At 47.3% G+C, this 17,304-nt stretch overlaps 1 protein-coding gene across 3 annotated transcripts in view; it reads left to right on the top strand.

The window, feature by feature from the left end:
* DPYSL2 (dihydropyrimidinase like 2) overlaps nt 1-17,304 on the top strand; it is a 118,433-nt gene that overhangs the window by 36,622 nt on the left and 64,507 nt on the right. Inside the window, exons 1-4 of one of the 3 annotated variants that reach the window (XM_086416523.1) lie at nt 2,768-2,997; nt 3,146-3,187; nt 6,291-6,379; nt 8,141-8,325. In XM_086416523.1, the coding sequence (XP_086272649.1) occupies nt 6,360-6,379; nt 8,141-8,325 (205 nt within the window). In that variant the 5' untranslated portion in view covers nt 2,768-2,997; nt 3,146-3,187; nt 6,291-6,359. Of the gene's footprint in view, nt 1-2,767; nt 2,998-3,145; nt 3,188-6,290; nt 6,380-8,140; nt 8,326-17,304 lie in introns of those variants that run through there. The other 2 variants (XM_086416522.1, XM_086416521.1) reach the window with 2 other exon arrangements.

Here is a 17,304-nt window from a genome sequence, read left to right on the forward strand (position 1 = left end):
AATCATGCCTGAGAATTGGTTCAACTATTTGGTTCAGGGACAATGATTTGTAACTTTACAGGCAATTTTCACTCGGTGTTCATCCAAAGACAGTGTAAAAATACTGTATATTAACAAGTCAATCAATGCAGAGTGGGTGGAAAATTCTCCCCCACATCGATTCCTTCTCTGCATTGTATTGAGCGGTAAGTATGGTAAGAAATGCAGATTGCTGACAGTTCTTGTCCTTGGTCAATTAAATCTATTTGGCACCTTCTATGTGCCAAATACTCTTAGGCTCCACTCAGAGCAGACAAATGAATTTAAACATCACATCTCTGGATATTTATGAGCTGTAATGTCAGTTACCGCTGACATTAGGTTTAGGAACCTTGTATCAGTGGATATAGAAATAAGACTGATATAAATAAGATGGATATAAAAGCTCTTGGGAGCAAAATGTTTAAGGGCAAACTCATAAATAACAAGGTATAGTTAAAGCCTTTACGATCAAGCAATTCGGGAGCAGGAACATAGAACAAGAATATAAACAATGTCATTAGTGGTTATTTTGCTTTAATTTGACCCACATTTACTTGTTTGTCAAGTAGTATTTTCCTTATGATTTAATAGGATACTCATTCCCCTGCTGCCCCTCACCCACTCCTGGTTGGAAATGACAGTGGGTTTTCTGGGTAGGAAGGTACATTCTATGTGTGACTTTGACCCTTTCAGGCTGACACCAATACTTGCTGACTTCAACTCACTTGGCTCTTAGCACATCGCAGAGTTGGAAGGGGAAGTGCTCCTTTTTTCAATTTTTAAGATGCAGAGCTAATTGGAACTGCAATGAATTAACCAGCTGGGAAGCTTGCTGGGTGCCCCAGAGCCTCTTTCTGCGACTTTAGAATTTACAGAAAGAGGAGTGAAAGGGTGCATCTTACACCTTCTGGAGAGACAAATAACCATCCAAAGTGGCCAGATGCAGAGAGACTTTGAAACGTGAGCCCATCCTAGCCTCAGGATTATTTTGCGTTTATGTGGCTAATCTTTGCTGAGCAGGTGTGAGCCAATTAAATAGATTTTTTTCCTCCTCTCCATGGTTGCCGGAAGGCATAGATTACGTGGGGATTCTATCTATTGTTTGATCTCTAGTAGAGAAGTTCAAGGCCAACCCAGATGTTTTAGTCATTGTACTTGACTGGGCAACCTTTGATAGACCGCTCGCGATCAAGTGGTTCAGCTTCTTCTTTCTACAGGGATTCTGAAGTAAGAGCATCAGAGAAGGACTTGGACAGAGCCAAGGGGTCCCAACCTGTTCAATTTCTAGCCCAAGGAGAGAGGCCTGTGTGGTAGCATCTCTGGCTGGGGAGTTAGGACTACCCGTGTTTTAAACGGATTCTGGGTGGTTCCATGACTCAGGATATGTTTCTTTTTGAGATCGCCTTTCCTTCATTCCTCCAGCTTCTCCAGTTCATCTCCTGGCTTTTGACTTCATTATGTGAACTGGGGGGCCAGTCTATAGCAATGCACATCCTTTGAGCTCCTTGGGCGCTGTTAATCCTAAATTTCTCAACAGAATTGCAGGCAGCATAGAAATGTATTCCCCTGCCCTCCCCACACCCCTTGCCTCCTGCTTCATTCCCCTAAATCGTGTAGGTGAGAGTGACTATTAAAGAGACCCGGGCCCTAGACCGAGGCTTTTTTGGCCCCAACAGGCGCTTGATGCTCCTCCCTTGCTCCCAAGTTCCTGGCGACCCCAAGGCACAAAAGGATGTTTCAGGGCGGGGTTTCCATCCCCAGCAGCGAACTACGTCTTCCCTGGCTGCTTTCCTTCCCTGCTTAGAGCAGTGAGGGCTTCAGACTTTCTTTTCCAGCTGCCAGGCCAAGGATGCCCGAAGCCTGGCTTCCGGCTCCACTTCTCCGCAGCCTCACCACCGGCCCGCGCCTCTTCGCCCCCGGGGAGCCCAGCCGGGCGCCGGCCGCCCACAGGCCCGCGTCCAGCCGCCCCTCTCCAGGGCCGGGCGTGGCCGGCGCGGCGCTTCGCGGAGCCTTCCCGCCCCGCTCCCCTTCCCTCCGCTCGCTGCCATCTGAATTCCCCCGTCGACTCCTGGGCGGAGGCCGAGCGAGCCTTCGCGAAAGGCGAGGGCGGCGGGAGGAGGGTTCGGGCGCCCCTCCCGGGCGGCGCGGCGCCGGCCGGCCGTGCAGTCGCGCGCTCGCCGCCAGCAAAGCCATTGGCTCGGCGCAGTCACCCCACGCGGGGCTGCAGCGGCGGCCTCCGCGGATTGGCGCGCGGGCGGGCATCCACCGGGGCGCGCGCGAGCGGGTGCGTGCCGCCGGGGCCCCATCTAAGCCCACCGTCTAGGGGCTGGACTCCCCCTGTCCATAACGATCACCCCTCCGCTATCCCTGCATAGCTGATGCTGCATTTGGGGCCTCTGCCAGCCCCGGTGGCCGATGCCCTGGTCCAAAGAAAGGGCGCGAAAGGCGCGCTCCCAGATCGGGCGCACGCACCGACCGCCGCCCTCGGCTGCACTGCAGCAATTCGCGCACTCGCGCCGCTCCCCTCCCCGCCCGCACTTATTTGCATATCCCACGATTGTGACCAATCAGGACTCGTCTCTCTCGAAGCGGATGGCTTTGGCCCGAGAGGAAAGGGAGTGGCTGGCGGCGCATGCGCCGCGGTGGCAGACTTGAACCGAGGCTTTTATTGCTGTAGTTTATTTCCACCCCCTTCCCTCCTGTTCTCTCTCTCTCTCTCTTTCTTTTTTTCCGCCCTAGCTGGGGCAGTGCTGGAGGAGAGGAAGAAAAAGAGACAGAGGATTGCATTTATCTCTTACGTTCCTGATATTTGCTATCAGCAAGACCAGCTATTCGACTGCACATTTTTCAATCCTGCAAAAAAATAACCAAGTGTCTTTCCTGGCAATTTTTGTTTTAAAGCTGCTCTTTTGAAATTAATTTTTTCCCAGGAGAGAGATGTCTTATCAGGGGAAGAAAAATATTCCACGCATCACGGTGAGTTGGGTACTTGGGCGATATGAGATCGGCCAGCAACATTTTTTTTGTAGCACAAATGGTCTAAGAATATTTTTTTTTTTTTAAAGCAGGGGGAGGAAGAGGAACCCAACTTTTTTTTTTCTCTCTCTCTTTTCCCTCTTGTTAGTGAAGAAGGCGATCGTGATGGGAGACGCAATCCTATGGAATTGTAAGCCGCATAGTTTCTAAGGCATTAAAATAGGAGCGTGAGTGCATTAAGGTCGTTTTAGGTAGCGCGCCAGATCCGCTGTATCCTTTTATTGTCAGAGCGAGATGCTGCGGTGCCGGCCTGCGGGGTGTAAGCAAATGGATCCCAGATTGAATATGCATGGTTGAAGCTCGGATATTGTTCTCCCAGCTGCGTGCTGCGGGGCTGGACTCCTGGAGCCTGATGGGGGAGACGGGGAAATGGATTCTTCCTCATTTCCCGCCCCCACCATAAGGGGCTTTCTGGAGCCTTCGTCCGGTTCTTCGGAAAAAGGAGCGATTTCAGCCCGGAGGCGTAATGACAGCGGAGGGATGCTGAAAAGGGCTGGGTGTACCGGGATCCTGGGGAAACGGGAAGGAAAAACAGGGACGTGGTGATGAGCAGAGGAGGAGGTGCGGGGGGGTGGGGGGTGGTAAGGACGGACAGGCGTGGGCTTTTTGTTGACCAGGACCGGTTTTTGATGGCCCTATTGGCTTTCTCGCCCCAGGGTTTGGGGCTGGGATCCTGGCGGGGCTCTGGGCTCGCTTTCTTGTGTCTGCAGCCGGGGAGGCGTCTGTGTTGGCTTATACAAAGCGGGCTAGGAGGGTGGGCGTTGGGGACAGCACGGAGCCGGGCTTGGGGAGGGTAATGGCGCTGCGCGACGCGCCGAGCAGATGGCCCGGCCCGGCCTCGGCCAGACAATGATTGCAGCAGCCGGAGATGCGGGCGCAGTCCTGGGCCCTGGGGTCCTTAGTCTGTAAATCAGGAGCTCCAAGCGATGACTCTGCGATGCTTGGGAGATGAACACAGGTTCCCGCTGCTCCCCCGCCCCCATCTCTTCTCGCCAGTCTTAGCTCTCTGCATCCCCGAATGATATCCCGCGGAGGGAGGAACGCGAGGGAAATTCATTGTTATATAATGATAACGCGATTGCAACTGGTAGAACCCAGGGCTGAGGCGGTGACGGAAAGAAAGAATCTTTGAAAAGTCACGATGTGTTTAGGGCTGGGTCTGAGGGCGCGCTTTCACTGTGGTTTCCCCCTTAGCCACCGGCACCCCGGCTTCCACTGGATGCACAAGGGCACACCCATCCGCAGGAGAGGGATGTGGGAGCGAACGCATGGGGGAGGGGGCGTGTGCCCCGGAGGGTTTTAGCGGATGAGCTGCTAGAGCAGAGGCGGTGGCTGCTAGCTTTTTCTTGAGGGCGAGAGACCCAAAATCCCAAAGGGCCGAGCGCGGGGGCACACCACATTATGTGTTCATTGCGCCCGAGAAAGGAATCTGGGGCGTGGGGTGGGGGGCGGGTGGAGAGCAGATTTGCTGCAAGCCTGAAGTAATCCGCTGTCTTCGTGAATGAAAAAGGCAGTTCCGGTTTGACAGTGTGGGGAGAAAAAAATTTAAAAAGCAAACAATCAACAAGACTGATTTTTTTCCCCCCTCAAAAGAGCGCCCCCTTTATCCTTTAACAAAATCTGGTTGCAGGATAGTGGGACCTATAGCATGGTTTCCCTCCCTCCATCAACACGGCCAACCTCTTATGTAAGAAGCCACACGAGTGAGCTGGGCTGTGATGTTTCTCTCTCTCTCTCTTTTTCTTAACATGATGTTGGCTCCGGGATTCGCATGATGGCTGAGACAGGTACCGCAGTGACAAAGCGAGCAGGTGGTGAAGGGCAGGGCTTCTCCTTGCCTCCCCAAGGATATTTATCCTGTCAAAGCTGGGTACTGGGGAAGTGGGGGAGGTCATTGTAGACAGTTCATGCACTGGATCAGGTGACTTTGGGCCAGTGGTTTAACCTCTCTGAGTCTTAGTTTCTATCTGTGTCCTGGGAACAATAATCTGGCTCCATCCACCTCACAGGTTTGATTGGCAGCTGGGGTGACATGGTTTGCAGGGCAGGATTTTGTAAAGGTTTTTACATTTATTTTATGTAAATGCAGGAATTGTTGCTGCCTCTTTATTCTGTCTCTCCAAAGTCTACAGCAGAACGAAGGCCCCCACAGTGTACACAATTAAAATAATCTTAATGTTTTTCATTATGTTAGAGAAACAATAAATACTTTTTAAACCCAAGTGTGTGTGCATTTATGTGTAAAAGTCTTTTCCCCTATGTCTCAAGCAGCATGTATTTTTTTTTAAAGAGTTGCTTTAATTTTCTCTTTTTGTTAAGTGCTAAACATAAATTGCACTTGATGAGAATATTATTTTTAATTGAATTTTGAGTTAATTATTGTTAAAATGGACTATATTAAAACCATATTAAAAGGTCATTTAACCCTTGTGTGGAATAATACAGGTGTGTATCCGTTGAACACAGGATTTTAGCATGAGATACCGTCAACAGCATTTGCTATAGAGATGAATCATTACATTCTTGTGACTTATGGGCTGCTTGTCATATATTTTTTTTGCACCAATTAAAATATAAGTACATGTACAGTCAATAATGGTGTGAGAGTTTTAGAACTTGTCTTCTCATCTACTTTATCTGAAAACTTTACCTTTTGCTTAACAGCTGAACAGTTAAAATGATGCATCTTTGAAGTATTTTCTCCCCACCTACAGTTGCTGTGATTTACCACAAAGATAAAGAACATACTGAATTAAAACCTTGCTATGGTTGAACCAAATGTGTTTGTGTAGAGTATCCCATGACAACAGACTTTGGTTAATTTTTCCCCCACACAAACCTCGCCAAGAATTGACTTCCCCTACTTGTAGGTGTATTTTGTTTTAAAATGAAGTTTAGCCTAAAGCTATTTAAAGTAATTGTCTTCTTTATCTGAAATGTTTTTAAATAGCTCTTTAAAGAGAGATTGTTGGGCTTTTTTTTTTTAATTCTTTTTTGCTTTTGGGTCTAATGGAAAGAGATTTTTTCCTCTAGGATAAGCTTTGAATTCTGCCAGAATGTTCTGACTCATCAAGTGATGAACAGGTTGCCACATACAGGTTCATCTTTGTCAGTGAGTCTTTCCCAAATTGGCTCATTTTGAGCATCCCTTTGGAACAGTGAAAGTGTTTTTAGCTCATTTGTCTTATCTTGGGTCAGGAATGCATTATGACCTTACTACTTCTTTGTTTCAGAGTGATCGTCTTCTGATCAAAGGAGGTAAAATTGTTAATGATGACCAGTCTTTCTATGCAGACATATACATGGAAGATGGGTTGATCAAGTAAGTGTAACTCATCATCTTGACAAATTTGGGTACCTTGCAGTGTTCCTAAGCATTATCTCCAATTCAGATGCTTAGTATCAGCTCTAGTGACTTCAAAGAGAGACTAACTTAATATCTGTTTAAACACAGCTTGATTGCTGGTAATTAGTGAATTTGAAAGCTCAGATTTAGGGAATTCAAAGCTACAATCAGATGCACACCCATTTCCTTAGGTGTTATGTAATTGACTATTTTTAACCAATGTGACACAACGTCTTTTTGTTGCCAAATACTTGGGTTATGATCCATTGACTATATTAAAGGTGTTCCTAGAACGTAGTTGTTGTGTGGGGAGGGTAGGACAGTCAAAGGACACAGATACAAAATACAGCCTCATCTGTTACGATGGCACATCTGCTTTCTTAATCAAGAATCCAAGTTGTTGGGGCCAAAGGGTACCCAATTAATTACTAGGCCACAGAGACAAATTACTGCCTCATTCAAGGCAGTTTTAGGTTTCGTTCTTTAAGTGTCAATGAACACAAATAGGACTGCCCTTGTGTTTACTGTGTATTGTGTTTCAAAGGAGAAAACAACAGAACAGTGATTGATTTAGGGTATTTTTGGACCCTAGAGGGTTAAGTGCATTGAGAACATCCCAGTATCCTCATGCCCTTCCAACTGGGACAGCTCACAGGGCTCTGGAGAAATAGCACATCTGTTTAAAGACAAACACTGTAGCAAATGACATCTTTTAAATAAGCAACATTTATCAAGGGCCAGCAGCAAGCCAGTCCAGAGGAGTGGAAAAGTGTAGTGAACGGGTCTGTTGCCTGGAAACTCACACCCTGATTTATGATCCTAAAAGAGGTTTTAACATTTCAACATTTAATGTTTTCTCCATGTGTGTTTGCTTGTGACAGTCTCAGCTCCAGGCTCTCAAATACCATGACTTTCATGTTCCATTTTCCCCCAACTGGAAAGCAGCATGATCTGGTCTGTAAGACTCTGGCGGAAGAGTGAATAAGCCCATGTGCTATTTTTAGTCATCACTAATTTGTTTTAGAACTTGACCAACTCCTTGGTGATTAGTTTTGCCTTTTCAAAAAACTGACAGAAAGATGTAGCAGAGGTATTTTTTTTAAAAAATGGGAAATGAATTCATGTCACCCATGAATGAATATTAATTAATGCATATTAATAAATTTGATTTATATTCATTATTCACAAATGAATAATTTTCTACCTCTGTTATCTAGAGTTGCTAATCATATTTTTAAGTAGTTTCTATCATAGTGTTTACTTTTTATAATAATAATGTTATTATTTTTGCTTTGTTTTGTTTTACTCCATACCCTTTTAATCCTCATTTCTCTTTGTTGAAAAGGATATGGTGAAAATAAATGTAAAGTGAAGTCAGGTCTGGAGAAAACTGTTATAGGATAAGCAACTCAACTGGGTGTGTTATGAAGTATGGTAGTATTTTATGTAAATACCTTGGTGCTTTGTTATCATTTGGTCATATGGGTTTTCTGGTAACTAAACCTTGAATTGGCCTCTGATGCCTTATTTAAATTTTGTCTTGTAGTATGCTCTACATTGCTTCTTGTGGGTAGGGAGTAGGGTACAGACATTATGAATAATAACAATACCAATAATCTGAAAAGTCTTTAGAATATAGAGAAGGAATGTTTATGGGCTTGGTGAAAGTATCTATCAGATGCTGTTTGATTTAGGACATTTCATTTATGATCATTATTGCCCACCCTGTTCATTTAGGCAAATAGGAGAAAACCTGATTGTGCCGGGAGGGGTGAAGACCATTGAAGCCCATTCCAGAATGGTGATCCCTGGAGGGATTGACGTCCATACCCGCTTCCAGATGCCTGATCAGGGGATGACCTCTGCTGATGACTTCTTTCAAGGCACCAAGGCAGCCCTGGCTGGAGGAACCACCATGATCAGTAAGACAGCTTACAAAGAATATTCTTAGTGCCTGAGAATCATTATCATGTGAACATGAGTCTGTGTTGTTGAGTCTTTCCTTCTTAAGGTTGCCAAACTGAACAGTGGATGGGTCTTCCAAGTAAGGGGAGTGATGGGGACAGGCCAGCCTTAGGCTCATTTTCTGTCCAGCTCTAAGGTTCTTCAGTTGAACTTGAGAATTTCAGTAGGATTAAAAAAAAAAAAGAGTGGCTTCTTGCTTTCTCTACTCTAGAGCTTTTGTCTTTCTTAGATTGAAAATGTGATTTGATTGTGATCACTTTGAAAACAACAGTCCTTGGAGTAATCTTCAGGGCTATCAATTTTGAGCCTTTGCTCCTAAGTATTTGATTTTGACTTTTAAAGAATTCCCAAAGGGTGTATCTTTTTGGAATGAGGCCAGGGTACAGCAGATGAATTGTTGAACCAGGAACTTAATTCTACTGATAAGAACATCAAATGGAAGGATTACTTCCTGCTTGGGGTTTGACATAAATGGAGTTGGGCAGTCCTGCTCAGAGAAGCACCTGAAGATATCAGTTGTTATTAAGATATGAAGATTGTTCTGCCATGGACACCTTGATGCCTCATGAATATTGCTCCGTAAGATGTATGCTTTTCAGTCAGCCAAATCTAAAGTATGTTTCCTAACAAATGTGAAGTGTTTGTTTGTGAATGGTCAGTTTCCAGCATGCCTGTTTATCGTCCTTTTGACAAATATCATTTTGATTTTGAGAAGGTAGGCAAGTTGTACAGTGACCCACTAGACACATAATTTTTAAATTTTTATTTGTTTATTGAAGTGTAGTTGATTTACAAAGTTGTGTTAGTTTCAGATGTACAGCAAAATGATTCAGTTATATATCAGTGCATGTCTATTCTTTTTCAGATTCTTTTCTATTATAGTTGTTACACGATAGTAAATATAGTTTCTTATGTTATACAGTCAGTCCTTGTTTATCTGTTTATTAATATATATATAGTAGTGTGTATCTCTGGAGAAGGAAATGGCAACCCACTCCAGTGTTCTTACCTGGAGAATCCCAGGGACGGGGGAGCCTGGTGGGCTGCCGTCTATGGGGTCGCACAGAGTTGGACACGACTGAAGCGACTTAGCAGCAGCAGCAGTAGCAGTATCTCTGAATGTCAAACTAGTAATTGTTCCCTCCCCCTGCTCCTTTCCTCTTTGGTAACCATAAGTTTGTTTTCTATGTCTGTAAGTCTGTTGTATTTTACAAATAAGTTCATTTGTATCAGTTGTTAGATTCCACATATAAGCAGTATCATATGATATTTATCTTCTTCCGTCTGACTTTCTTCACTTAGTATGGTCATCTCTAGGGCCATCCATGTTGCTGTAGTTGGCATTCTTTTATTTCTTTTTTTTTTTTTTTTAAGATTTTATCCAAGGATGAAAGCCAATATACAGTCTGTCTTAAAACCTTATAGTTCAGTTTAAAAGAGGGTCAACGTGGAAAGAACTTAGTGCTTTATGCTCTAGAAAAACCTATCTTACTGGTTACTTTCTGAATTGATGCTCTTTTTAATGTGTAATTGCAGGGTCTGTTTCTGAGCTTCCTCTTGTCCTCCCTACCACCTGTCAGAACACTGCCAGCCCCTTCTAGTCTGAGCTCTTTGACTTTTTAAATCAAACATTCACCTTCTTGTGTCCTTTCTGGTTTTCTGGGTGTCATCACTGAGCAGAAAAAGCTTTTTTTTTTTAAGCCTTACTTCTTTCTTACTGCACATGTTACCTCTTAACCTAGAGGGTACCATTCCTGTGATTGCGGGTGCTGTCCACACACACTTTGGGACACTGGCCTAGTGTGGATGCCTGCTGCCTTGTCAGTGGTGTCTGTTAGGACTTACCGGCACCAGTGGGAATTTCCACACCTTCTCCAGGGCAGGCCGCGGAGCCACACTGGACCTTAGAGAAACAGACTCCTCAGGTGTCAGCCTGGAAGACCAAGTCAAGGCTTTAATCTGCCTCAGTTTGGAGTCCCTGTCGGGGCCCTGTAGGCCCCTGCCTTGGTCACAGATTGTTAGTAAGTCACAAATAATGCTTCCCCAGTGGCTCAGACGGTAAAGAATCTGCTTGCAATGCAGAAGACCCAGGTTCAGTCCCTAGGTTGCAAAGATCCCTTGGAGGAGGGCATGGCAACCCACTCCAGTATTCTGGAGAATCCCATGGACAGAGGAGCCTGGTGGGCCACAGTCCATGGGATCACAAAGAGTCAGACATGACTGAGTGACTTTCATTTCACTTCAAGGGAGTAATAGGTGATATCTATCATTGGGCCAAAGGACAACCCTAAGAGGTATAAATATATCCAACGAGGATTCTGGAGATCTGGTCTACCTGCCACACCAACCTGCTGTGTGACCTTTGGGTGAATCACCTCAGTTCTTGCGGCTGCTCGTCTGCACAGTAAAGATTTGCACTAGAGGATCCTGGATGTCCTTTCCAGCTCCCACATTTGGCAACTCACTGAGCTCAGAGACGGAGTTTGCCTCTAATCACTTGTACTTTGCTCCACAGGTCCGTAAATACTCTGCTTTTTCTCCAACTTACTTGAAAGACTCCATCCTGCTTTCTTGATTCTGCCTCTTCACTCCTCACACTTGATCCATTCTTTGGTTACTTTCCTGCTTCTTGTCCTTTTCTTTCTTTGGCCATGCTATGTGGCCATGCTATGTGGTCAGGGATCTTAGTTCCCTGACCAGGGCTGAACCCGTGCCCCCTGCAGTAGAAGCGCAGAGTCTTAATCCCTGGACCACCAGGGAAGTCCTCTTGTCTCTTTCTGCCTTCCCTCCCCCACCCACCTTCACTCATGAGCACATCTCTTCCTGCTGACACCCTGACCTTCCCTTTGGCCTTCTTTCTCAGCAGCTATGAGCATCTTTCCCTGATTTTCAGGTGGGTTCCTTCTGTAGAGGGGTGTGGGATGTCTCCAGAGTCTTGCTTCCTGGACCACAGGCCCAGAATAAGCAGCAGATGACCTTATTGTGTGTGGGAGCAAAGAAGGGGGAAAAAATCTGACTGCCTGCCCCACTCAGTTGGGCAGAATGCAAGCATCTTTTAAGGCAGAATTGCTGGCGCAGTTAAAAAGTGGGGAGATTTAATGAGCAAATCTCAAAGAATGAAAGTAAGCAGAGGTGGTGGGAATGTGGTCCCAAGTTGTCACACTCTAACCTCCACTGCTTGTATATCCTTGGAGAAATATTAACTGCTCCTGCAAGTGCCCACCCATGGTGACCTGTATAGAATTACCACTGCCTGCCCTTCCCTTAGGAGACACGTGGTAATAATACAGATGAGGAAATCAGAATTTTTTTTTTGCTTGCCGATTATGCATTCTGTATTGCTTCAGGTGAGTGAGTGGCTGGAGTGTGCTTTAGAGAGGAGCCTTGCAAAGAGGAATAATAGCTAGCTTAGTGAGACTTCGTTGGTACCCATGACCTGCTCTTTCAATGAGATTGTAGCTTCTTTAATGAATATTGAGGCCAGCACTAAATACTTCGGACCACTTTGAAGAGTTTCAAGTGAAAACATAGAAATAAGCCATTGAAGGAAGTTGGTACCATGCTCCCCGTAACCGCTCTCTCCCATCTTTCTGCGTTGCTCCAAGTCCTGTTACTTGATGTGTCTTCACCTGCTACCTGCTGTGCATTTCTCAGGTCATGGGACCTGGAGGCTCCATTTCTGTCTGTAAGGCACAGCCTGCAGTGCACAATGCAGCCAAATAGTGCCAGTTTGGAAAGGGAGGTGACATGTCAGTGGCAGACAATAATATTATTGCCATGAAACAGAGGCTGTCATTGAGAAATGTACAATGAGATCTTTGTAAGGGGCCCTCCATGCGGGGCAGAGGGAACGTCCTTTGCCCTTTTGGTCTGGTGATTGGTGGGCAAAGGCTCTAGACACACACCCTGTAGGCGGCATCCAGACCAGCTGAGGGGTCATGGAGGTGGCAAGGGTGCTGCTTGTTGAAAGTGCTGCTGGCGTCCTGGGGGCTCTGTGACCATCAGAGTTGTTCAGAACCCAGAGTCTTTAGGAAGCAGGCGAGAACAGTTATTTCCATTTTATAGAGGGGAAGACTGAGGCCAGAGGGCAGGGCACTCACCCAATTCACCAGTGCAGGTTACAGGTATGGGAGTGCATACCTGCAACTGTGGCTCCACCACCCACCACCTGTGCAACCTCTGCTTTAAGCCTCATCTGCAAAATGGGGATAGTTGTCACAGAGATCGACAGTGAGGCATCAGAATAGGACCCGGCCCTCAGTTAGCACTCAGCTGTGGTGGTTATTATTGTTCCATCTCACATCAGGTACCAGAAACCTCACATCTCCACAGAGACGCCCTCTGGATCTCTACTCTCTTCAGAGCCAGAGGAAAGAGGCTCCAACTGCAGGAGGACCGACCTGACCATTTGGTGGGAGCGGGGGTTCTCTAAGTGTGGTCAGCAGACTGGGTTCCCTGATGTGACTTGGGGTGCCTCTTAAAACATTCAGCTTCCTGAGCCCTACCCAGCCTCTTGACCTGGAGGGTCTGAGGGGACCCTTGAACCTGTATTTGAATCTGGTGATTGTCACGTGAACTTGGGGAGCTGTTGGAAAGTTGGGCTCTTGGAGGTCCATGCCAGACCTGCAGACTCTAGATGGCTAAGGATCTTGCCTTAGTCCTCGGGACATTTGTCCTGTGTTATGGTTTGATCATGGCTCCTCTGCCTCTTTTGTCTTTATAAAAATTAATAAATTAATTTATTTTTGGCTGCTCTGGGTCTTTGTTGCTGCACACAGGCTTCTCCTTGTGGTTGCTTCTCTTGTTGCATGTCTCGGGCTCTAGAGCACAGGCTCAGTAGTTGTGGCACATCGGCTTAGCTGTTCTGCGACACGTAGGATCTTCCTGGACCAGAGATGGAATCTGTTACCCCTGTATTGGCAAGTGGAGTCCTAACCACTGGACCACCAGGGAAGCCCTGTCTCTTTCTTCTTCATCCCCCTCCCCCCGCCACCCACCGCCCCCAGCAGTGTCTTACTCCTGAGACACTTGCTTCACTGACGTGTGGCTGAATGAATGAATGAATGATGGGATGAGCTTATTTGCTCATGGGACTTGGTTTCCTGCTTCATCTGAGTGTCATGCCAGTGGACCAAGAATCCTGGGGGTGGGGAGCAGGGTTTACACGTCTGATGTTAACAGCGTTCACTGGTTGTGTTCATTTCCACCGAAGCAGCTGTCTCTTTAGCACTGCCCTCTTTCCTGTCACCTGCCCCTGGCCACTGCGGTCCAATCAACTGTTGGAATGGTTGGGGGAGGGAAGCTGGAGGGGAAAACCCAGAGCCTGAGCATCACTCTGAGGTTGTGAATGGGGACTGCTCCTTCCATCTTTTGGAAGGAAGTGGGGATGCTGGTCGTCTCATGAGGGAGCTTGCTCTCTGAGTGCACAGGGTGGTCCCTGAGCACCACGGAGGACTCAGCAGTCATCTCTGAAGCCCCTTGGCTTATCTAGCTCTTCCTAGAGAGCTGTGCTGGTGGAGGCAGAAGGCCTACATCAAAGTGAAGGGCCTTCCTGGACAGGTGTGGCTCGGAGCGTCCCTGGGGCACATCCGCTGCTTGTCATTTCTTCATCCACGTGGCGCTTGGGTTTACTCCCTGCCTCTGACGGGTCCATGTGTGAACACACACATGCACTGGAATATGAATGCATCTGTAATCCATACTTTGATTATTCCCTTTGCATCATTTCATTTGACTTGGGTTAGAAAGTGCTTACAGGAAAACCCAACCACATCAGACGAAAGTCTCTGAGTCCAGGACCTGAGTTGTCCCCACAACATCTGCCTGTGGGCTGGCAGTTAGAAAGCCACATTATCTGATGGGCTGTGGGCGTGGGTTCTTTTTGTCCACTCCGCCTCTCATCCCCCCTCAAGCGTCACGTGGGTGAAAGTGTACATTTCATCTATGGACATGAGTGCCTTCTGCAAGCCGACACCACGGAATGGGGCCAGCTCAGGTGTCGCTGTGCAAATCTTGGCCATGAATGGCTGGAACTGGAAGAACCCATGCACTCCCTGGGATATTTTTGCTTGACCACCTAATACCTGGTGCCAAGCAGAGCAGAGGAAGAGAGTGAAAAAGATGAAGCCTTCTGGAATGTAGCCCCCACTTCCTGAAGGGCTAGCACACACATCCATAGATGCTGTTCTCGTGAAGGAGGCCATTCATGAGTTGAGCTCATAGCCCAGTGCGATTTAGAGTCTGTTAGCCCCTTCTGGGAGTTTCCCAGGAGGCTCAGTGGTAAAGAATCTGCCTACCAGTGCAGGAGATACAGGAGACGTGAGTTTGACCCCTGGGTTGGGAAGATCCCCTGGAGGAGGAAATGGCAACCCACTCTAGTATTTTGCCTGGGAAATCCCATGGACAGAGGAGCCTGGTGGGCTACAGTCTTCAAGGTTGCAAAGAGTTGGACACGACTGTTCGACTGAACAACAATTGTGTATCCAAAATAATTGCACTTTAACATACAAGCATTCCCTGGTGGCTCAGACGGTAAAGAATCTGCCTATAATGCAGGAGGCCTGGGTTCGATCCCTGGGTCAGGAAGATCCCCTGGAGAAGGAAATGGCAACACACTGCAGTGTTCTTGCCTGGAAAATCCCATGGACAGACGAGCCTGGTGCGCTGCAGTCCATGGGGTCACAAAGAGCTGGATACAACTGAGCACACACACATGGAGGCCCTTGTGGAAGCAGAGACGGTTCTGTTTGGGTCCCTAGACCCTATTTCATGGACACTGTGGCATTTACCCTAATCTATGCAGGGTGTGTTGTGTGGCCTCTGGCCCTGAGAGCTGGCAGTTACAGCTTTAGGAGTCACCCCAGGCCATGGAAGGGTGATATTCATCTCTTAAGAAGGCATCTCCATCCTATGTGATCAAGTCTAACTCCTGTACACAGAGGGTGAAGAGTCCCATTACTGGTTGCTCTTAGAGCCTATTCTCTGACTTTTCATGAAGCAGGATATCCTGATGGTTGGGAATGTCCTGTTAGTCTTGTTGCCCAGAGTGACAGCTAGAACTAGGGGGTGTGGTTGGGAATATGCCCATGATCAACTTCAGCAAGGTCTTCCTGATCGTTGATGAAAGGGACAGGCTTCCGACAGTCAGCATTGCATGGGCTCAGGCTAGATAAGAGCCTGCCTGATACATATGTGTCCAAGGAGACCCTTGTTCCCTGTGCTGGCTGAGTGAGCTTGACAGAGATTTCCAGAGTGCATGGATCTGGCGCTATCCATTACTATATGACCCACAGCATCCATGGGAGCTGCCCATGCTGGCTGCCTGATAAACAGCAGCATGAGTCTGGACCAAAGCCTTGACCCCATGGCTCTTTTTCTCTTGGGGTCTTTAGCATTGTTCTCCTCTTCTCATGTGAAATCTGACTTGGGAGCCCCTATGTGGCAAATGAGACTGATGAAAGAGGGCAGCTGTTGCTCACTGGTGGGCCATGGGAGAGCCCAGATCCTCTTCCACTCCTTCTTTCCCCTCCGTCTTGGCAGCTCCTCTGCCTCTGGGAAATCCTAGGGCTTGGGGAAGCACAGTTGGAAACCACCCCCCTGCATTCCATCACTCCCCCCACCCTGCCTGCTTACCTTCTCTCCAAAGCCTGGCAATGTGACTGGTCCCTGGACAGGCTCAGTGCTGAGTTGTAGGGGAGAAGTCAGAAGTGATTAGTAAGATGGGACATACCCACTTAGTCACTTAGGAAAACTACCATGAGGTATGTTTCCAGTGGTTTTCTTGAAGGCACCTCCTGTTCAAGACAGGAACTAGGACGGAGCAGCTGTTTCATCTCCCTGCCCAGATTGGCCCCGGACTGCTGTGCTTTTCATCAGAGTGCCTTTTCATAATAGGTGAACATTCTGTCCTTCTTTAAACGATTAATGGTACACAGTGTCTTAAAGGGATAAATGACTGTCATAGGCAGAAGGGTCTGCCTTTTTCTACCTGCTGTCCATTGCTCTGGTCCCTGATCACTCCACTGGGGGCCCTTTTCCCGGCTTTCCCCTTTCTCCTGTTTGAAAGGACTTGCCTGTTTTTTCTCGGGAAATGATTATTTTCCCAGGGCTTTGAGGACTCTGCCTCCAACTGGCTGCTGTTGTTGGGTGAAGCCATTTACCCAAATTCCTTGCTTTTAGTCTGTCTGAACTGCCATGGTAATGACCCAGGGGAATGACAGTGAGTAGAAATTAGAGTTCTTTCTGGTTAACCCCTATGGGAGCCAGCGCTCTTTGAATGTGACTAAATGTTCCCCTAATGATGGGGAGGATGCTGCGGGGGTGGGGTCCCTGTGGCTGAGGCTATTCTCTGAAGGGAAATTCTGCGATGAGCCAGTTGCAAACCTCGGCTGCACACTGGAATCCCCTGGGGAGTTTTCCCCAAGCCCAGGGACCAGAACTTCTGATTTGACTGTGCTAGGTAGGTGGTGGTGGTGGTTTAGTTGCTAAGTCATGTCCAACTCTTTGCGACCCTGTGGACTGCAGCCCACCAGGCTCCTCTTCCCATGGATTTTTCCAGGCAAGAATACTGTTGTGGGTTGCCATTTCCTTCTCCAGGGGATCTTCCTGACCCAGGGATCGAACATGAGTCTCCTGCATTGCAGGTGGATTCTTTACCACTGAGCCATCAGGAAAGCCCTCTAAGTAGGTAGGTTGGTAGTTTTAAAGCTTCCAGTGGTGGCCAGGCTTAAGAGTCAAATCTAGGTGCCTAGTCCAGCAGTTGGATTTCTGTTGAAACTTAATGAAGATCTGCCAAGGTTTCCTAAAAGCTAGAGGTGCCTTCTGCCCTCAGTTCTCTGCTGTATCCTGGCCTCTTTGCCAAAGGAGGGGGATTCCAGTGGTGTGACCTGGAGTGGGTGGATCCTGTAGCTGGATGCCCTTCAGAAACTTCGGAAATG

This window comes from Bos grunniens, chromosome 8, assembly GCF_055505025.1.
Source record: "Bos grunniens cultivar Pamir isolate PY7600 chromosome 8, Bosgru_T2T1.0, whole genome shotgun sequence".
In the NCBI taxonomy this organism is placed as follows: Eukaryota; Metazoa; Chordata; class Mammalia; order Artiodactyla; family Bovidae; genus Bos; species Bos grunniens.